The 23,868-nt window shown below is 36.9% G+C and overlaps 1 protein-coding gene across 3 annotated transcripts in view; it reads right to left on the bottom strand.

Moving 5' to 3' along the window:
* LOC150100155 (glucosidase 2 subunit beta-like) overlaps positions 1-12,230 on the bottom strand; it is a 283,833-nt gene extending 271,603 nt beyond the window's left edge. For all 3 annotated transcript variants that reach the window (XR_016549237.1, XM_090402550.1, XM_090402551.1), the window contains exon 1: positions 12,178-12,230. Coding sequence is in view for 2 of the 3 variants with exons in the window: in XM_090402550.1 (XP_090258676.1) it covers positions 12,178-12,200 (23 nt within the window). In the remaining variant the exon portion in view is untranslated. The remainder of the gene's footprint in view (positions 1-12,177) is intronic.
* Between the last annotated feature and the right edge of the window lie 11,638 nt (positions 12,231-23,868).

The following is a 23,868-nucleotide window of genomic DNA, read 5'->3' as shown; positions in this document are numbered from 1 at the left end:
CATCTGTGGGATTGGATGCTATACCAGCATGGGTCTTACGTGAAGCGGCTAAAGAATTGTCAGTGCCCTTGACCATATTGTTTAATCTGAGTCTCGGATCTGGTTTAGTCCCAAAGGGTGTGGAAAGAGGGGAAAATAGTTCCACTGCATAAAGGAGGATCCAAGACTGCTGTTGCAAATTACCGACCGATCAGCATATCAGGAGTCGTCAAGGTCTTGGAGAAAGTAGTCAAGGGAAAAATACAGGAATGGACTGATGAAAATGAGATACTGTATGGGGGGGGGGGGGGACAGCATGGTTTTGTGAAGGGTAGATCATGCCTCAGTAACTTGCTCAGGTTTTATAACACAGTGACGGCTGAACTGGATAGGGGTAATGGGTTTACAGTGATACTGCTGGACCTGGCTAAGGCCTTAGGATACCACATGGAATTCTAATCCGTAAACTGCAACATATGGGAATGGATATAGGGTTGGTGAGATGGATAGGAGAGTGGTTGATGCAGAGATACCAGAGAGTAGTTTACTCAAGAGTAGAGTACAAAAGATGGCCTGTGACAAGTGGTGTGTCGCAGGGTTCTGTTCTTGGACTACTGCTGTTTAATTTGTTCATTAACGATATAGGGAAGGAACTGAGAGGAACGGTTCATTTGTTCGCTGATGATGCAAAGTTGGGTAGAGCAATAGTGAATGCAGAAGATGTCAAAATTTTGCAGGATGATTTGGATAGATTGGAGGTCTAAGCTAAGGAGAATGGATGTCAATTTAATGTGGCAAAATGTAAGGTTATGCATTTTGGGGTGAAAAGATTAGCAGCAGTATATCACATTGGTGGAACTGTACTCCAGGAGATTGATGAGGCCAGGGATTTGGGAGTGTTGGTGGATAGGGAGTTGAAGTTTAGGGGGGGGCACATCGCAAAAGTGGTTAAATCAGCTCATCAAATCACTTGGTTGCTGAAAAATACTTTAACAAGCAGAGACAAACAGGTTATTGTTCCTCTGTATCGAGCCTTGATAAGACCCCCCATCTAGACTACTGTGCCCAGGTATGGGTACCAGGGTTTCTTCTTGATGGGGGTGGAGGTTGAGAGAATCCAGAGGTGAGTGACCAAGATGATAGCAGGTCTATGGAATGAACCTTATGAAAGCAGGTTGAAGATTTGTGGGTTGCAGAAATTGGTTGATAGGCGGAAAAGTGGAGAAATGATTGAGACATTCGAATTGCTGAAGGGTTTCTATAGGATTAATTCAGAGGATATTTTTGAGAACAGGACTGGTGGTGGGAGGACTAGGGGACATCCATGGAAGCTGGTAAAGAGTGTGGTTAGTAAGGGTGTTAGAGCTGGGTTTTTTACTTTTTTGAGTGGTGAATGAGTGGAATAAGTTGCCAGAGTCTGTTGTGGGTGCTATGACAGTAAATGAGTTCAAGGCAAAGTATGATAGATACTGTGCGAATGTTGAATAGTTGTGATGGACATGATGTTTAGGGCCTCCCTCGATGAGTCTAAGGACTCCTTGGAGTCACCTGTAATAATAATAATAATAATAATAATAATAATAAAGTTAAGGAAATAATAAATCCCTCATTATTTTAAAGCCGGATACGAAACTTCAGAGATCAAAATCTAAGATCTAAGAGTTTCATGCCGAAGAACTATCGGTGAGTCCAAGGATAAGTCATCACCTGGGTAGTACAACACATTGACAACTCATTGCAAAGGTGGAGCAAGCTCCGTCACTATCCTTAATATTTTCTCATAATGTAAAAACGCAGCTCCTAGGAGCTGCGTTGTACATTATCCTTACATATACCCCTACTAATGAATAATTCTCATAATGTGCAACGCAGCTTCTAGGAGCTGCGTTGTACATTATTAGAAAATATTAAGAATAGTGACAGAGCTTTCTCCACCTTTGCAACGAGTTGCCCTATGTACTACCCAGGTGATGACTTATGCTTGGACTCGCCGATAGATAGATAGTTCTTTGGCATGAAACTCTTAGATCTTAGATTTCGATCTCCGAGTTTCATATCCAGCTTTAAAATAATGAGAGATTTATTATCCCCTTAACTTAATTTACGCCGCCAGAAAAAAAAAATAGCCTCTTGGCTGTTTATCGTAGTAATAATAATATATGGGTACACCGGTCTGGCAATTCGTTAGTAGGGGCATATGTAAGTTCGATTCACTTAAACCTTGGTATTCCACGTCTACCTGCTCACTGATGAGACCTCAATAAAGGTCGAAACCGGTCTGGGTAGTGACCTCTCCTCATAATGTAAAACAGTAGTACATCTCCTAGGAGCTTAGTTTTACATTATGAGAAAATATTAAGGATGTGACGGAACTTGCTCCACCTTTGCAACGAGTTGCCCTAGTATTGTACTACCCAGGTGATGACTTACACTTGGACTTGCCAATAGTTCTTCGGCATGAAACTCTTAGATCTTAGATTTCGATCTCCGAGTTTCGTATCCGGCTTTAAAATAATGAGGGATTTATTATCCCCTTAATTTAATTTATGCCGCCGGTAAAAAATAGCCTCTTGGCTCTGTATTGTAATAATAATAATAATAATAATAATAATAATAATTCCACATATGTTCTCTTTTCTTTGATACTCCTGCATGTCTATTCATCTTCCAAGTCAAAACCACATGGTCACTCTCTCCAACAGGAAGATGTAATCTCAGTTATTATCAGTTGTTCGGATGCTATGACCAAACCCAAAACTCTTGAACCTCTTGTTCCCTCTGTTGATGAAAAACAATGTTGATGAAAATAATTGCAAATCAAAATAGACACATAATAATAGAAGATATACCACTTAAAGAAGTAGAACAGTTTATATACCTTGGTTCAATATTATCAATAAAAGGAGGAACTATTGAAGATATAAATAGAAGGAACCAGCTGGCTTATTTAACTTTCGACCAACTTAGAAATAAGAACTTGTCTATAAAAACTAAAATGAGAATATTTAACTCAAATGTAAAAGTAATACTTATGTATGGATCAGAAACATAGATGCTAAACATAAAAAAATAAGATAGTTAATAATGTCTAGGTCTTCTTAAATAAGTGTTTAAGAATGATACTGGGAATATATTGGCCAAAACAAATATCAAATTAAGAACTATGGTAGAGACCAAATCAGAAACCCATGTTGCAACAGATATGTGAAAGGAAATGAAGGTGGTTGGGTCATGTGTTGAGGAAGAGGATAAAATAATAGTAAAAGAGGCTCTAGATTGGAACCTGCAGGGCAGAAGAAGATGGGGAAGGCCAAGAGAAACATGGAAAAGAACAATATTGAAAGAAATAACAAATGTTAATAAAAATTGGAACCAAATAAAAACAGAGGCAAAAAACAGTGTCCGGTGGAAATGATGGTGGAAGATCTATGCTTCTAGGTGGAGTGAAGAGGATTAAGTAAGTGAGTAATCGATGTTTGGATAATTAAAATCTCCCATTATGATTATTCTTTTTGCATCCATCTTCTCTATTTGGTGATGCATTTCTTTATCACTAGCAACCAATCCACCAGCTCTGTAACAACACCCTAGTATGTATTTGATTGTGTTAGATTCCCCTCACACTCACACCAGATGGCTTCAAACTCACTACCACATGAAATACTGTACTACAATCATAGGTCTCAATACTAACTGGATTCAAGTCATCTGATATTATTAGCAGCATGTCCCCTCCTCTTCTATCTTATCTATCCTTCCTAAAAATACTGTACCCTTTACACTTGATAGCAGTTTGCATGTCTGATTCTGGTCTCACTTATGCCTACAATCTGAGGTCCCAACATATTGACCAATGCAACAAACTCTACCCCTTTATTTCTGATATATACACCCTTTTTTACAGAAAGGATTCCATAATGCAAAAAAAAAGAAGTGTATGAAATACCATGTTGTAAAAGAAAGTAAAATTTTTATTGTGAAACTTCTCCATAAAATAAAAAAAGAAAATTATGTTGAAAATATTAGCTTTTGTGTAATTGTAAGGAATTACAAAATGTAAAACAGTATTGTGTAAGCCAAATAGCAGCATACTTTCTGTATGCTGCTATTTGGCTTATCTGTACATTATAAAGTAAATACATTAAACAAATAGTAATGTGCAATTATAAAAATACAAGAATTCTACATGATCAATTTTTTTTTACCTCTTAGCAGCTCGTTTAATAACTGTTTGCCTTTTTTAAGTTAAGGGATATTATATCCTAGCCGAATAAGAAACTCAAAGAGTTTCATGTCGAATATAGAAACTATATAAAGTTCGGTGATTCCAAGCGTAAGCAAATACCTGGATAGTGCAGCACCTGATCCATTAGGTAGTGCAAGCTGAGGCAACTCATTGAGTTGCTATAGAGTTGAAACATACCAACTCACTTTGGTATGTTTGCCTTTATTATCACAGCACATCTCTCTCTCTCTCTTGCATGTTGGAAATCAGTCTGTGAACAATGTACCAAATATTCATGATGCCATACTCATTATTTCCTGCATTTCTCTTAGAACAAAAAGAACTGCCTGTTGTATGCAGGAAATAATGCCATAGGAATTGCCAGTAATGCTTAACATGGCAGTGATAAAATCTGGATGGATTAGGATCAGGCAATAATAGCATTCTGATTTTTTTTTCTCTGTAAGTAATCTTTTAATGTCTCTTCTTTTACTAGGAGCTATACATTCTGTTTTGTACATAGATGATAAAATGTTGGGGTGGGGGTATGCAATAATATTCCTTGCACATTTAGTTAGTAATCATTAGATGTGTAGCATGCTTAACTTTTTATTTCAGTTATGGGTGACTTTTGTTTCAGGACATCCATTATTATTATTATATGCTTCGGTCAGGACACAAACCAAGAGGAACTAGCAGACTCATTCAACCATGCCTTCACAAACAATATCGCACAACTCAAAAAAGACAATCTACCAATGATCAACAAAAAACTACCGACACAAAGTTAACAACTATGTATTTTCCACCCGTAACAAAACAGGAACTGAAAGAAGCACTCTTACAACTAAAACCAAAGACCACTCCAGGAGTAGACAAAATAAGACTCACAGACCTTATAACACACTTTGAACAAATAAATCCAATACTTTTGAGACTTGTGAACATAATATTCGACACTGGCATTATTCCACAACAACTAAAAACTGCAATAATTATGCCAATTTACAAACATTGTAAAAGAAACGATACTCAGAACCACAGACCAATAGCTACCCTACCAGTCATTTAATAAATTCTAGAAAAAATAACACACACCAGACTACAGAACTATTTACAGAAGTACAACATCATCTCACAAAACCAATACGGCTTTCAGAAAACAAAAAGCACCATCACTTTATTAGAAGACATTGCCAACGCAATAAAGAAAGCTCTCGACAAAAACAAGTACGCCATCCTTATACTGCTTGACTTAACCAAAGCATGCGATACACCTGAACATGACATACTACTCACCAAACTATACTCAATAGGTATAAGAGGAACACTGCATACAATGTTCAGGAACTACCTCTCAAAGAGAACACAAGTAACCAAAATAGGTACATGTCACAGCCGGGGTATACAAATAAAACACTGTGTCCCTCAAGTCACCATATTATTACTCACTCTATTCAACATATACATTAACGATGTTCATAACATGACCATAAGAAGTCAAATATTTCAGTAAGCAGATGACACCACACTACTAGCAATACACACACAGACATCAACATGGCTCTCTCCAAAGCACAACAAGGCCTAAATGAAATCACAACATACTTCTACCAAAGTGCAATTGTAATCAACGGCACCAAAACACAGATGCTGATAATACACAACCCAAGAATCATGCGCCCCGCACCACTATCGATACACTGTCACACACATGCCGCTACATTAACAAAAAAAAAAACCTGCCAATGTCGCAAAATCAAACCTCTAACACATGCAAAATACCTTGGTCTCTACATAGATAATTGCCACCTTAAATGGACAAAACATATAGAATACCTACATACCAAACTCTGGATCATTGCAGCAAAACTCTTCCAAGTAAAAGACATTATTCCATCCAACATAAAAAAAACTTCTATATCACAGTATCTGCGAATCCCTATTCAGATATGGTATAACAATCTATGCAAACACATCAAACAGCCACCTAACAAAATTAAAAATATTACATAGGAAAATTGTGTCAACAGTGATTTAGACACCTTATACGCAGCAACCAATATCCGACCAGCACATGGTGACACATAGAATCCTGAGCATTAAAAACCTGAAATGCTACATAACATTAATAAGGAATTACTCCAACATCACCTATCGAAACAACAGAGACACATATTGTATAACACGACCTTCAACAACTCATACAGTTCTTTTGTGAGATCACATCAGATACCCACACAACTCAACAACCTTAACAAAGTTAATATACCATTAACACTAATATACACAAATCACCAGCATCCAATGCCTACATCCCATACATAAACAGTAACAACAACATAAATAGTTAAGTCTTTCTTTTAGGGTTACACGGTGATCAGCACTCATATTTGTAGATTTAGGGACTCAAAAACACACATGTTGAACAGATTATTTTATTAATTACAAATAAAATAAAACTTGATGTTTCGACCTCTATATTGAGGTCATCATCGGAAGAATACAACTGTATACAGAACCAAGCTACGTGCTCATGCTTTCTATATCAGTAAACTAAATCTACGTAGTTAATAAATCTTTTTTCTAGCCTGACCTCTAGTGATAGAAAGGAAAAACAAAAATAAAGAAAGAAAGAAAATTATAAAAAAAAAATATATATATATATATATATTATAAATAGATAAATACAACTACAAAAACAACCACCATTCTGGCTGATAAAATACGAATGGAAACATCGTGTATACTAAATTCTAACAAAAAACTAAACACCAACATAAACAAAACCGAAAATCTAGCCCTTAAATCCTTAAAAAATAACCAGGATATTATAATAACGAAAGCCGATAAAGGCAATTCCACCGTCCTGTTAGACCGTACGACATACATTGAAAAAATGAACCAGTTAATATCGGACCATAACACCTACCAAAAGGTTAACCACAAAACGTAACAAAAAGAAAACAACTGAATTAATCAAATCCGTCCACACATGGTCCGAAGAAACGACAAAAAAATTAATACCTCAGTATGCCCGTGCGCCCAGAATTTATGGCCTGCCAAAAATACACAAACCTGGCACACCACTTCACCCAATTGTTGAAGGAATTGACAGCCCAAATTATCTCTTAGCAAAAAAATTAGCTGCCACACTCAAGGAATTGGTAGGTCAGTCCCCTTCCTACATAAAAAATACACAACATTTCATCAGTAAAATCAAAAACATTACACTCACCGACCAAGATTTATTAGTCAGCTTTGACATAACTTCCCTTTTCACCAATGTCCCAATCAATGACACGATCTTGCTACTACAGAACATATTTCCACATGACATCACGGCCCTTTTTGCCCACGTACTCCGCTCCGGATATTTCGTATGGCAAAACAATTTTTACCTTCAAAAAGAAGGTACAGCCATGGGCTCACCACTTTCTCCCCCAATAGCTAACTTTTATATGGAAGACTTTGAGCAACGTGCTCTAGAGACAGCATGTCTAAAGCCCAAAATTTGGCTCAGATACGTCAACGATATTTTCGCCGTTTGGCCCCACGTCCACGAAGCTCTAAATACATTCCTTAGCCACCTAAACAAACAACACAAACGTATCCAATTCACCATTGAAATGGGAAAAAACGACTCTCTTCCTTTCCTAGACACACTTGTCACACGTCTTCCCTCTGGCTGTCTCTCCTTCTCAGTTTACCGCAAACCTACACACACAGGTCAATACATACACAAAAATTCTTACCACCAGCCAACACAAAAATTAGGTGTCATAAGCACCCTTAAACACAGAGCCTTAACTATTTGTTCGAATGAACAGGCTCTAAACCAAGAATACAAAATCATCAACCAAACATTTATCAAAAATGGATAAAATAAAAAAACTATTCACAAGATCCTCCATAAAGATACCAGTAAGAACAAAAAAAGATTTCAAGAATGCCATTGCCATTCCTTATGTTAGAGGCATTTCTGAAAAAATAGACAGAACCCTTCGCAAATACAACATTAAAACCACCTTTAAACCCCCAAATAAGCTAAGACACCTACTCGGTTCCTCTAAAGATCCTCTTCCACACCTAGCACACCCAGGGGTATACAAAATACACTGCACATGTAACATACCATACATAGGGGAAACAGGGCGAACTATCCCAATCAGACAAGACGAACACAAACGACACATTAAATATCTCCACTTCGGTAAAACAGGCCTTTCTGACAATGCACTCCAAACATACCATAGAATTGACTGGAAAAATACCAAGTCCCTACACCACACCAAAACCTGGTTTGAGAGAAAATTTAAAGAGTCTTGTGAAATGCTCAAACACAACCCAAATCTCAACAAAAATGATGGCCTCACCATTTCAAGAATGTGGAGGACCCATCTACAACCTGTATAACATCCTAAACTAGCATTAGAAAAATTCTTACTACAAGAAGACAACCTGGTGACCTGGTGAAGTGTTTAGATCATTCAATAGCAACTGAAAGAAATCATTTTGTAACTATCCAGAATATTAATACATAGGACTCTAACAGTTTATTGTAGTTGCATTTATCTATTTATAATATATATATATATATATATATATATATATTTTTTTTTTTTTTTTTTATAATTTTCTTTCTTTCTTTATTTATTTATGTTTTTCCTTTCTATCACTAGAGGTCAGGCTAGAAAAAAGATTTATTAACTACGTAGATTTAGTTTACTGATATAGAAAGCATGAGCATGTAGCTTGGTTCTGTATACAGTTGTATTCTTCCGATGATGACCTCGATATAGAGGTCGAAACATCAAGTTTTATTTTATTTGTAATTAATAAAATAATCTGTTCAACACGTGTGTTTTTGAGTCCCTAAATCTACAAATATGAATAAATAGTTAAGGCTGATCCCACTCTCTTCATAAAAACTAACCCAAGCTTCGAAGTAGGTGGGATTAATACTCCTCACTCATCTACACATAATCCTCATAATCAAAGACTGCAGAAAAAAAAATTATTATTACATGACACCTCCAAGGAGTCCAAGGACTCATCGAAGGAGGGCAACTACTCTACAACTCTCCGTCTCCACCATTTAATCCAACAACTACACTAAGCCATTACTACTATCATCATCTACATACAATGCCATCTACTGCCTGCCACCACTACTAGTAATTTTTGTCTGTAAATTGCTTGTGTCATCAATCCCTTACTTTCTAATGGAAGTAAGCCATCTGATAAGCAAGAAATTCAACTTTATTTTTCAAAAAAACAGTGTTGGTGAACAGCTTCATCAGGTGTAGAAAGTTTTTACCTTGGGTATATATTATGTTAAAGATACCAAGCAATTTTATATAAACTAGGTTTTTAATCCTTTTTTTCCCAAGTAAGCAAACAGAGAAGTAATCAAGTTTGTGGCTGCACGTAGTGCAACACTAGGCAACTAGTTGTAAAGGTGGAGTAAGATCGGATCACTTTCCTTAGAATTTTCCCCTAATGCAAAGCATATTTCCTTGCGGAGATGTATGATGCTATGCATTAAGGTAATGGTCACTACCCAGACCGGTTTCGACCTTTATTGAGGTCTCGTCAGTGGGAGTCAGACCTAAAAAATGCCACGGTGAAGTAATACAGAGCTTATAAATTTTACCTAAACAAGTTGCCATAAGGTGCTTTGACCTCATTAAATAAAAATCTCAGGATGAGAGTAAGATGTAGAAATTTTTTTTACCTTGGGTATATATTATGTTAAAGATACCAAGCAATTTTATATAAGCTGGGTTTTTAATCCTTTTTCCCAAGTAAGCGAACAGACAAGTAAGTCAAGTTTGCAGCTGCACGTAGTGCAACTCATAAAGGTGGAGTAAGCTCTGATCACTTTCCTTAGAATTTTACTTGTCTGTTTGCTTACTTGGGAAAAAAGCTTAAAAATATAAGCTAGGAGCTTATATAAAATTGCTTGGTATCTTTAACATAATATATACCCAAGGTAAAAAAACTTTCTACATCATACTCTCATCCTGAGATTTTTATTTAATGAGGTCAAAGCACCTTATGGCAACTTGTTTAGGTAAAATTTATAAGTTCTGTATTACTTCACCATTGGCATTTTTTAGGTCTGGCTCCCACTGACGAGACCTCAATAAAGGTCGAAACTGGTTGGAAGCTTGGATGATGAATGGCAATGCTGTAGCCTGTGAAGTTTTAACTAAGGCTCGGCTGTTGCTGTCACCCAGGGCCTACGTGGTGGGGTAATGAATGGCAATTCTGTAGCCTGTGAAGTTAACTGAGGCACGGTAGTTGCTGTTACCCTTCCAGATGAGCAAATGAGCAGCTCTGCTCAGTGGTGGGGGAGCCTGCCCCAGCGTAGAGCCAACTGAGTTTCTGACTTTCTGATCCTGCGGGTCACTCATTATTGGGTGATCCGAGGGATTTTACGAGTTTTTGGAAAGGTATCCCCACACTTAAACAAAGGGAAACCGGTCTAGGTAGTGACCATTACTTTAATGCATAGCATCATACATCTCCGCAAGGAAATGTGCTTTCATTAGGTGAAAATTCTAAGGAAAGTGATCAGAGCTTACTCCACCTTTACAATGAGTTGCTTAGTGTTGCACTACATGCAGCCACAAACTTGACTTACTTGTCTGTTTGCTTACTTAGGAAAGAGGATTAAAAACTTAGGTTTTATAAAATTGCTTGGTATCTTTAGCTTCATCAGGTATATGTTTCACTGATCAAATTCCATCTGTGTTGTATAAGCTGAATCTTGTCTCATCAAAAAATTATGTTTCACTGATCTGAATTCACTTAACAAGTTTATTTATTTATTTTTTGCCATTTTAAACATGCACAGTTTAATGAAAATGGATTTTTAGTAGTACAATGGGCTTTCATAAATAGCATACTCCAGTAACTGACAGTAATGCTGCCTGCTGTCACTTACATAACACATTCCACAATATTGTTACAGGAGTCAACTGGAAATTTCAGTCCATTTCATTCCTAGTCTTACAATTCTGAGGTGATAATTATGTCAAATGGTGGTAGCAACTCTGCAGCAGTCTCTCCCTTCCACCTCCAGGTACAACTTTTACATAGTTTTAGCAGTCATAGTGGACTTGTTGTGTGCACAATAATTTTATTACCTTAATAACAACACTTTTACCACCTTAGTCTTAACGACAACACTTCTAAATGACATACTGAGCTCATAGATGATACAATGCTGGATGTATTATGCAATCTACAGTTATTCTTACATTACATTTATAGTTTATTTTCTTTTCCAAAAGTGATTAAATCAGTACAGGAGATTAAAAAAGGAAAACATGATAACTAATCAATCAGTAGTAGGGAGCCATTTACTGACTTTCACCAGTGAAGTCCACTGAAACCAATAAGAGGATGAAAGAATCTTATGTCCTCAGTGGCAAACCAGATTTTGAAGCACTGCAGTAACTTCCATTATGTTAAGCCAGTATACAAAAGAAGGACCATTTCAGCGCTGATATCCAAATTAGTCAATCTTTAGCAATGATAGAAGTATCTGGGGGAGAGGGGAGGGAAAATTCTTAAGTCAGTAATTCTAAAAAAGTCAATCATAGAACACACCATGCATAGAAATAGATAATTAGTATTATGAGCATCACCACTTATATTTTTTCCTATATGCTATAGGAATGATGGTGAAATCAGTAGACTGTCTGTCTACTGATTTCCAGAAAATTAGAAAAAACACGAATGCTGCCTAATCTCTTCAGGAAATGAAAAGATGTTAGAGGATTTATTTGTGCATTTATGTTATTCAGTTCGAGATTCAATGTATCAAAAAAAAAAAAAACTACCGATGCCTCTTTGCTAACAAAAGTTATCTTGAAACGATATAAATCAGAAAGTACTTGTAATAAATTTTGAAGTCAATATCAGTTTAATTTTCATAAATGATCCCAAGTTTTGCTACTTACTTGCAGTTATTTAGGCATTCCATAGTGCTGCCATATTCATCACTTGCATCACAACAATCTAAAAGCAGGAAAGAAAACTTGGAATAAATATGAATGAACAACAATTTGTACAGTAGCAGTATATTATATACATGTTTATTCAGTTCAGTCATTTACAAATGGTAATTTAAAAATAAATAACTCCTCTAATTCCTTTATGGGAGGTTTTTTGTTTTGTTTTTATTATTATTATGATCATTATGATTTGGAAGTTCATGGAGTCACAAGACTCATCATGGGAGGTCAACACTAGAAAACACAGTCTATCATACCATTCCTTGTACTCATTAACCATTCAGGCTCTGACCACTCTATCAGGCAATGCATTCCATGGTTCAACCAACCTCCATGCAAAGAAACCATTCCTTACCTTCTTGCTCACAACTTCCAGTGATGGCCCCATGTCCTCACTCCTTCCCATGTTCCATTAAATGAAAGAACTCTCAAGTGTCAACCCTGTGGCTACCTCTCAACAGTTTCAAAGTCTCAATCATATAATCCCTTCTTCTTCTTCTTCTGTCTATGAAACTCAACATTCCCTCAGCCTCTCCTCATAACGAACACTGTACAGTTCTGATATCATCTTTGTTATCTGCCTCTGCACTCTTTTCAAATCCTGAGGACCAAATTTGAGCACAAATAGTCTGGGTGTGGTCTGATCAGGGCTTTATACAATGGAATGACAACTCATCTCTCCAGGTCAGCGTCCTTCTCATTATTGCAGCAATCCTCTGTGTTACATTCACCACCTTTGCAATATGTCCCCCAAATTTCAGGTTTCTATGAATCATCAACTCCAGATCTCTTGTCTCCCCTACTTCCTCCAATAGAGTATGCAGCATCCCATCGATGTGTCCCAAACCTCAAGACCTTACATTTTGCTGCATTAAACCGACATCCCCTCAAGTCATTTGCCCATCTGTCTAGCTTATTCAAATTCTCTTGCAGGGCTATCAAATCTGAACTATTACTAATAACCCTGCAATCCACTGACAATGTCATTGATATAAAGATTAAATAATACAGGTCCTAGTACTGAGCCCTGTGGGATCCCGCTTGTAACCTTCTGCTCCCTTGATACTGCTTCCTCATACACAATTCACTGATACTGCTCAGATAGCCAATCCTGAATCCAGTTCACTAACCTAACATCTATACCCATACTGTAACATAAATAACAGCTTATCACCTTTAGAAAAAAAATAAATAAAAGAATGAAAAACAGAAATGACAGGATATGCCTTTTCTTCATCAACCACTCTTGTCACTTTATTATAAAAGGCAACCATATCACTAAAACAAAAGCATCCCTTAACATATCCATGTTGACCTTCACAGATAACATTAATCTCATCTGCCAAACACTGTAAATGATCCTTCACTAATTTCTTCAAAATCTTAACTACTGATGAAATACAAACTGGTCTATAGTTTGACACTTCCAGTCTACTATCACCCATATCCAATGGCACTATCTTACCTTATCTCCACTTCTTGGGCACCTTTCCCATATCCAGACTTGCATTGAAAAGCCAGGTCAATGTAACTATCAGTTCTTTAACACATTCTCTCAAAACCTGTGGTAAAATTCCATCCAGTCGCATTGCTTTATTGACATCCAGAGTACTCAGTATTTGAAACACACTCTCTTCTTGCACTTCTAAATCCTGTACCTGCCCTATCCCTCTAGTATTAAAACTTACTTCTCCAGGATGAAATGTCCCAATAAAGTGCTCACTGAACAATTAGTTGTCCCAATAAAGTGCTCATTGAACTCCACAATGTCCTTTGCATCAGTCACTCTATTCCTATTCTTATCCAACAATACCATTCTTCCACAAACCCTCCTACTGGCCACATAACGAAAGAATTCCTTAGGATTTTCTTTGTATCTCAGGTCCAATCTTTTCCCATATCCAGTTTTGTCTTCCTTACCATATTCATCACTCTCTTGCCTGAGTCATATATTCTTCATGCATCTGCTCTCTACCCCTCTCCTTATATCTCTCTTCCATAACCTCTTTATACCTGCATTTCCCATTTGATATTGATTGTCATCCACTTTACACCAAATTGTTGAAAGTTTATTTTTCACTTGGTTAGAGTATAATAAATTTAGTTTAATCCTTTATCCAAGTGTGAGCAAACAAAGTTTGCACCTGAAAGTATCTTCAGGACTGGGGTAAGATGGTACAACACCGGGGCACTCCTTGAAACTCCTTTCACTTGGATAAAGGATTAAATTAAATTTATTATACTCTAACCAAGGGAAAAATAAACTTTCAACATCTTTCTCTAAATCCAGAGTAATTTATTAAAAAAAGGGTGGCACACCATTTGGCAACTCCTATAGGTAGAGATGACCTGCTAATGCTTCTGCCTGGTATCTCCACTTGGGCCTGGCTCCCACTGAAGAGACCTCAATAAAGGTCGAAACTAGTCTGGGTTGTGGCCCTTCCCTTAATGCATAACATTAGACATATCCGCAAGGAGATGTGTTTTGCATTATGGGAGATACTGAGATAGGAGTGTTGGTATCTTGCTCCACCTTTGCAAGTATCTTGCTCCACCTTTGGGGGTAAGGTGTTGTACCACCTTACCCCAGTCCTGAAGATACTTTCAGGTGCAAACTTTGTTTGCTCACACTTGGATAAAGGATTAAACTAAATTTATTATACACCAAATTGTGTTTTTCTTCTTCACTCACAGTATACAACTTGCTACTGCTGCTAACTTGTGAAGGAATAATAAATATTCCTTGACAAGTTCCCAAGTACTGATGATATCTCACCCTTCCAATTCTTCCATCCATGGAACTGCCCCAAGCTGACATCTAAGACTATTATAATCATCAGCCTTGTAATTCCACATATGTTCCTTTCTCTTTGATACTCCTGCATGTTTATTCATCTTCCAAGTCAAAACCATATGGTCACTCTCACACTGGGGGAAGAGATGCAATCTCAATTATAATCAGATCTTCTGATGCTATCACCAAATCTAAAACTCTTGAACCTCATGTTCCTTTTATTACATGCTGCTAAGACATTTGTTCCTCAAGAATTCCAGAAATTCCCTTCCCTTACTACTACTACTACATGCAGTTTCCTCTTCACAAGTTATACTGCTGTAGTTAAAATCTCTCATAATAATCATTCTTTTTGCACTCACCAAGCTCAACTGTCTGCATATTTCCTGCTCTTCCCCCTCATTAGTGCTATTGTCCTCCAAATTCTCTACTATGACAGGACATACCATATATATTTCCGTGTATAAGATGATACTTTTTTCTAAAATTTTTAGACCAAAAATTGGGGGTCATGTTATACATGGGGGGTAACCAGTCGAGAGACCCATGGTTGCAATGGTGAAACTGCCTGTACCTTGTTCCCGTGAACAGGCTTCCACCAATCACCTTTGTTTACTCTGTCAATTGATGTCATTAACGGCTGATTCTGAATAAACCAATCAGAACTCTGAAAGCATTCATACGTCTGCAACTTGTTGGCATGGTAAGTTAATGCATTAACAATATTTTGAGCACTAGTCCGAAAATAAAAAATGATTGTCATATTCTTCAAAATTCAAGTTAAAAGTCATCAATTATCCAAAAGAACATGGAAATAAAGCTTCAGAGAGACGGTTTGGACCTCCTCCCACTGAGTGTATGATTAGACAGTGGAGATGTTTAAAATATTGATTTCTTAATTTTGGGTTCGAAAAAGTAGAGTTCGTCTTATACATGGGGGTATCTTGTACATGGAAAAATACGGTAAGTCATTGCTTATCACAAGCAGTACTCCACCCATGGCCCCCCCCACAAGGGTAGCGCTGACAGGGATCTAGCCTGAGGACTCGGAATTAGGGGAGGCTCGTCTTGTTGGGTCGGCCAGTTAACAGAATGTTAACAAAAGACAAAAAGAAACTTTATAAAATAAGAATGAATATGTGCTGAGAGGGACTATTAGATTTTGCATTCTTTTCCAACCCATTATCCATCTTTTCAGACTTACGATTACGCTTCTGAACTTCCCATTTGAATTTGAAAGGATTTACTTTAGTTTTCATTTTTCATTCGCCCGTCTCGCTTTCTATGCACGCCGACACTGCCCCGATGTTACCAGCACACTACCCTACTGGTGTGTATGCTACGGATGCTGAGAGAATTTTATTTTATTCATAAAAGAGAAAGCTTTATTTGATAGTTTTAGTTGGCTAAGTTGATCTCAAGAAACTGAAAATTTTCTACAAAATTCTTTATCTGAGAAGAATTTGTCTTATTTGAATTAAAATTTTGCTAGTTGGTAAGTAAAAGAAAATATAAAGTTTTATTAGTTATGATTTTTTTGTATGAAACAAACAATTTTTTTTTTCCAGATCATACATATTTAATATTTCCAGATATTAAAAATATTTAAATAAATTGCTCTCAAGCAAGCAAAGACGTTCTAGTTAAAATAAATAAAATCCCAATGTCTGATTCAAAGTACCAACATAAGTCCAGAGCTCAGAAGAGGAAACTTAAATCCGAGAGAGAATCGAAAGCATCACAAAGTCGTCAATTCATAACCAAATTTTTAAAATCTAAAAATGAAAAGGACATAGTTCCCAGTACTGTTTTTAATAGTGATAATGTTTGGGACATTGAAATCCAAACAGAATATCAGTGTCAAATCGAAACTCATAAAGCAGTCGAAACTCAAGCGACTGTTACATGTGGACCTCTTGCAACGGAAGAAAAGGTCGCAAGTGAAAAATCTGCACAAGGAGTGACTATGGAAGAATATGATACAGTTGTACATGGAAAATCTTATGATAAGCAATGACTTACCGTATTTTTCCATGTACAAGATTTTTCAACAGGGCCTGCAACTGAGGCCCTGTTGAAAAATCTGATATAAAATATGATGACCCTAGTATTTGGCTTAGAGTAATCTCAAACAATATGTGGCAAGAGACAGTACGATCTATCAGCTTTCAAGAATTCCAAAAGATTTATAAGGAATTGCCAAGAGATCTTAATATGAAATTTCAAGATTTTTTGCTCTATAGAAAAGATGAAAGAACAAGAGAGAACATTTTCCAAGAGAATGGTTAACATTGTGCGTATTATCGAAAGAAAATCTTTATTGTCTACCATGTCGTATTTTTTGCGACTCTAATAACAAAAACTTAAGCAGTTTAGCCCAAGAAGGATTTTCACCTAGAAATAAGCATTGGAAAAAGTTGTATGGTTTGTTGTCCCTTCACGAAAATAGTGCCGAACACAGAAAACAACATCTGGCTTGGAAATCCCTTTTGCAGTCATTGAAAGGACATGGAATCGATAAAGACTTACAACTACAAATTCAATATGAAACAAATAAGTGGAGAGCACTTCTGCAATGGATTGTAGATGTAACGTTATTTTTATCATCCAGAGGTTTAGCGTTTCAAGGAGAGAACACGAAGATTGGAGATGTTCATAATGGGAATTTCTTAGGTATATTAGATATAGCCAAGAATGACTTAATCCCCTAGCAATTTTGTGCATCGAAAATGATTTGGCTAAGCTTTTGTGTTATCATTTAAACTAATTGATCCTAAACCCTGTAGAGCAATGTGTTGTCCGTAACCTGAGTGACAGATAGGGGGGGCCTGCCAAAAATCCTGACCTGCGGGCCTGCTTCAGGATGTGGGGCCCTGATTCCACCGCTGCTTTTGCCCTTCTTATCCAGTCAAAAAATTCTATACCCTGCTACTTCTTTTCCTGTCCATATATCATCTATCATCAACCATGTCTTAGAGATATTAATAATCTTTGGACTGGCTGATGCTATCAGTGCCACTAATTCATCTCCATTATTCCAGATACTCTTGGCATTAGTATAACGAATCAAGGCATTGTCACTGTTTCTATACCTATTATTATCCCCTCCAGACTCCACTGAATTCACCATCACACGATGTATTCCTCCTTCTCCCAAGCACCTATTCCCACAAGAGGCCACCCCCTGCTACCATCCACCCTGATATTCTAGTTTCCCTACAATGACACAATGACTTGTTCAGAGAACAACATTCTCTCCAGATGCTTACATCGTTCCTCGTTCAAATGCAAGCTCTCTCACATACAGTTCCTTTCTGTCCTCAAATGCTCTTCAAGCCTCTCTTTTGACACATTCTGGCTATTATACTATTCATTATTGATGCTGCTCTCTGCAGCTCAGTATTATCATACCTGGGCAACATGCTCTCTATCTTCCCTCTCTCAGTCTTCTTCTGTACAACCTCGAGCATGAACCTCAGATCGCTTGCCACCCAATTCACACTGCCTCTTATTTGTGCTCGCCATCACAATAATCTCATCCACCCTTTCACCTCTCTTAATTACCATAGTCATACTATTTATCGTTTCTCCAGACAGACAAACACTCCTCTGGCATTCCATCTTGTACACCACCAGTAATCGAGTCTCTATACATCACACCTCTTACCTCTGTTTCTTCCTTACCTACCTGCATCCCTCTCTCTCTCTCCTCTAACTTTCTATCTTTGTTCTCTCACTTATCAATATTCCTGTCATCTCTCCATCCTTGATTTCAGCACTGGCTCACCTTTTTCTCATTCCTTCTCTTTTACTGGTTCTCGTATTCTCCCTTTCCATCATTCCCATAACTCTCTCTCAGTCCTACTATGATTCGCTTTGCATTCATTGTTTCCAGTTACTAATCTCATCTTTCATGCTTCTCAACTCTCATTCCTGATACACTCCACTTCTTCTTTCAGCACACCTGTCTCTCTCTGCAAGCTACCTACTCTTGCTCAACATTCATCCTTTCAATTAACACCATCTTCAGAAGCTTCAGAATGTTTCAAACCCACTACACTACCTACTTTTATTTTTTCATTCACATTCCGCTCGTGCTCCTCACCCTTGATCACATGACTCATCTCTCTCGGTCAGTATTCACCCATTTCTGACGTAACACTACCAAAGTCAATATGCTAATTTCTAAATCACAAAGTTCTTCCCAATTTCTACATTTTCTGCAGACATGCACTCCCTGATCTCTCACCTGCCACATTTCTAACTGCTGGGATGCATACATGCTGCAAGCATTATATACTACAAAATTCCATAGAATGCTGTGTAAAATGAAGTCCTTAAATGGAAGCAGACTTGGTGATAAGCCATTGGCAAACTGAGCTGTGGCTGCTACCATTATTTAAACACTGCACAAAGAATACTACAAACCTTGCTGAAATATTATGTTTAAGTGCAAATTTCCCACTGCAAATTACCCACAGACTATACATGTATCTAGCTTAGATTTCCCATAATTCAAAGTAAAAACTCTAATAAATAATATTGAAAATTTATCTTTTTATGCTGCTACCTTATAACAAGTCTGACTATAACCTCACCCTCTGGCAATTAGACATTGATTTTGCAATCTAACTTTTTGAGTTGTGTAATTAAAAGAAAGTTCAAGTTTCTTCTTGGAGGGAGGAAGAACCTACTTGCCTGCACAATCATATCTGAAATCAGCTGAAAAAAAAGCTTCAGTAAAGTTCCATAAGGGATTCAACCTGTCTGAGTAATGCTTTGCCACTTTCTTTCTGCTGTTACATGTAATTCAACTTTCACAAAATTCTTTCAACTTTGAAAGAACTCCATGGTCAGAGTAAATCGATATCCATATTTACTAAAGAGGCTGATGTTACTACCGAGGTTGGTTTTATTTTATGCTTAATATTGCACAGGCAAAACATCTGTACACAGAAGGAGAATTTGTAGAATATTGCACAAATAATTTCATCTTTAGACCCAGATAATAAAAAACTACTCAAACTGACTGAACAGATGCCAGTCTCATGGTATACAATTGAAAGGAGAAAGTTCAAAGTAAACCTCATTTAATATGTTTCAAATTAAACTTTTTTTATTGCAGTAATTTTTATTAACCCTGTTTTTCTCTTCCTCATCTCTCTCTCTCTCTCTTTTTCATTTTGATACCCTTTTTTGTTTTGTTTATTTTTACCTGATAGAGTGTGAAGAGCCGCGTAATGCATGGATGCATGCGGCTCGCGAGCCACGTTGTGGCCACTCCTTGTCTATATAAATCATCCTACAAAATCTCTAAATCATGCTTATTAACTATTGTTCTATCCAATTTTACATCATTAGCAAATAACTGAATATCATTAATGTACACGTTAAATAACAGCAGCCGAGTACAGAACCCTGTGGCACACCACTAGTCACACACTTTTTCCATAAACTACTCATTGATGTCTACCATTAGCCACCTTCTTATCCTCCTCATAAGATTGATTTGCTCCAATTTATGTAACTGAGTTCCATGTGGTATCCTATCAAATGCTTTTGCGAAATCTAGCAATAACATCATGTAGCTATTCCCCTTATCCAACTTGGCTGTTACTTTATTATTAAAAAAGTGACTAAATTACTGAGGCATAACCTATCCTCCAATTTTTGAATTTTGCCTCTAACCAACTTCTCTGATATCTTGATCACCAGTCTTGAGGTACTGATGAATCGATAATTTGCTGCTTCTGTCTTGGAACCTTCTTTATGCAAAGGAACTATTTTCCCTTTTTTCTGCTATTGGCTATATCAGATCTGAAACTCAAATTATTATTATTATACAGGTATCTCCATGGAGTCAGAAGACGCATCATTAGAGATCTACTATTCACACACTAGCCATTATTCAAACAATACCTATCATACTTCTCCTTAAACTCATTCACTGATGAAGCACCCACAACCATCTCTGGCAACCCATTCCACCCATTCACCACCCTCCAAGCAAAAAATCTAGTCCTGACACCCTTGCTAACTACACTCCTACACAACTTCCACTGGTGATCCCCTTTCTCTTCTTTCCCTAGCAATATCACTGAAGAGACATTTCCCTTATCCAACTCCATTGTCAATTTATTATAAAAAGTAAGCAAATTATTAAGGCAAGATCTATTATTTATTATAAAAAGTAAGCAAATTATTAAGGCAAGACCTATTATTTATTATAAAAAGTAAGCAAATTATTAAGGCAAGACCTACTTTACAAAACCATGTTTTCCTTATAGAGTATCATACTCCTGTCCACCCAGTCCAGATTCTGTCTTTCACTAATTTCAATACCTTAACCACTACTCCTGAGATGGTGATTGGTCTATAGTTTGCTACTTTTGTCTTGGAGCCTCCTTTATGCAATGGAGCTATTTTGCCATATTTCTACTCCATTGGCACCTTCACAGTACTGAGGCTTAAATTAATCAGCTTGGTCAGAGGATCTGATAATTCCCTTGCACATTCTCGTAATACATGGGCTGATATGCCAGCTAATTCTGTGGATGTATAAATGCATGGATCTACCAGAGAGTTGGAAGAAGTCATCCTAAGACCAAATTAATACCTCCTTTGTCTCTCCTATTTTTTTTTCTTCTCCCTACTTAGATGGCGCCTGGATGTGATAAAAGAGATTCTCTCCTTTATTACATCCAGGAGTCTATGAAGTGCCCTGTTCATGTCATCGAGCCTACTATGGACGAAGGAAGAACTGTGGACATCTGCCTCAGTGAACACAAAAAATATATCCAGCACTTTCACTATGGCAAGTCGGGTCTGCAGACCATGCTTTGGATACCCTTGACTCTCTGACTTGTAAAAGCTTCTGTGCAGCACTTTTGTTTTTTTCCAATTGATCCTGTGTGCAGGGGTCACATAACTTGAAACATACCCCCAAACTTCAATAAGTATGGCTGTATAAATCTACCAAAGATTTGAGAGAAGTCATCCTAAGACCAAATTAATACCTGCTTTGTCTCTCCCATTTTTTTTTTCTCCCTACTTAGATGGCGCCTAATTAGGACTTTAGTCTTTGTGTTGCAGCACAAAGACTAAAGTTCTTGTCTTTAGTCTTTGTGCTGCAACACAAAATATTTAATCAATTACTCATACTAGTTCCACTGTTACACTGGATTGCGGTTGTCTCGCTACTGTAACAAACTTTGTTTGTGTGCTCTGAAGATGCTGGATAGAATACCAGTGAAATATTAGCAATTAAGTCAATAAATAATTATTTTCTTATCAATCTGTATTCACATCTATACTGTTAAAATCCAATCAACAGGTGCAAACTTGTTAGCTTACATTTGGATAAAGGATTAAACCAAGTATATGGTTTTATATATTAAACCAAGTATATTAATGCAGCAAAATGTAGTGTTGAAGTTTGGGATATATCGATGGGAGGCTGCATACTCGATTGGAGGAGCTGTATTGGAGGAAGTAGGGAACACGAGATCTGGAGGTGATGATTGATAGAAAACTGAAATTCAGGGGGACATATTGCAAAGGTGGTGAAGGTAACCCAGAGGATTGCTGCAATACTGAGAAGGAAGTTGACCTGCAGAGACAGAAGAATTATCATTCTGTTGTATAAGACCCTGATCAGACCACACTTAGACTATTGTTCTCAAATTTGGTCCCCAGGATTTGAAGGGGATAAATTAACTGTGGAAACAAAGATAGTTTCAGGACTGTACAGTGTTAGTCATGAGGATCGGCTGAGGGAATGTGGACTGCAGAGTTTGGTAGAGAGAAGAAGGAGAGGTGATATGATTGAGGCTTTTAAACTGTTGAAAGGCAGTTACAGGGTGGACACTGGGGAATTCTTTCACTTGGTGAAGGAGCAGGAAGGAAAAATGACAAGGGGCCTTCCCTGGAAGTTACGAAAGGAAGCTGTGAGCAAGAAGGTGAGGAGTGGTTTCTTTGCGTGGAGGGTGGTGGAACCGTGGAATGCATTGCCTGATAAAGTGGTGAGAGCAAGAACAGTCAAGGAGTGGTATAATAGACTTCGTGTTTCCTAGGAAGGACCTCCCACAATGAGTCTCTTGATTCCAGGAGGCCTGAATAATAATAATAATAATAATATAATTTCTTGGTATCTTTAATTTATACTCTCCTTTTTTGCTGATGATCAGATAATTATAAACTCTGAAGATAAGTTACAGAAAGATATTTTAAATTTAAGTGAAATAGCAGATTATGGAATGATAATATCAGCAGAAAAATAAAAAACAGTGGCCTTTAAAGGATAAGATCCAATAAGAACTAAAATAGTAATAGATAATAAGATTTTAGAAGATGTGAATTCATTTAACTACCTAGGATATAGATTACATATGAAAATGAAAAAAGATATAAACCTAAAAATTGCAAAATGTACCTCACACGATGAGTCTGTCAACTCCATGGAGGGTGTGACAATAATAATAATAATAATAATAATAATAATAAAATATTTAAATATTTAACTCTTAAACCTAACCTAGTTCAAAAACAGACTAAAAGTATACAATACATTAGCTCTACTAGTCCTATATGTATGGAAGTGAAATCTGGACAATAAAACAAAAAGACAAACAAAGATTAATAACAGCTGAAATGAATTTTATGAGAAAAACTGCAAAGTATATCCTATTCGATCACAAAAGAAATGAAGAAATTATGAAAGAATAAAACCAGGAATCAGTAATTTTTCGGCTTATATTATCATTCCATAATCTGCTATTTCATTTAAATTTAAAATATCTTTCTGTAACTTATCTTCAGAATTTATAATTATTATTTGATCATAG

Source organism: Typopeltis vanoorti, chromosome 13, assembly GCF_054136105.1.
Source record: "Typopeltis vanoorti isolate ZY-2024b chromosome 13, IOZ_Tvanoo_1.0, whole genome shotgun sequence".
Classification (NCBI taxonomy): domain Eukaryota; kingdom Metazoa; phylum Arthropoda; class Arachnida; order Uropygi; family Thelyphonidae; genus Typopeltis; species Typopeltis vanoorti.
The sequence above is the reverse complement of the archived record's forward strand: the minus strand, read 5'-3'. Positions and strand labels throughout refer to the sequence as shown.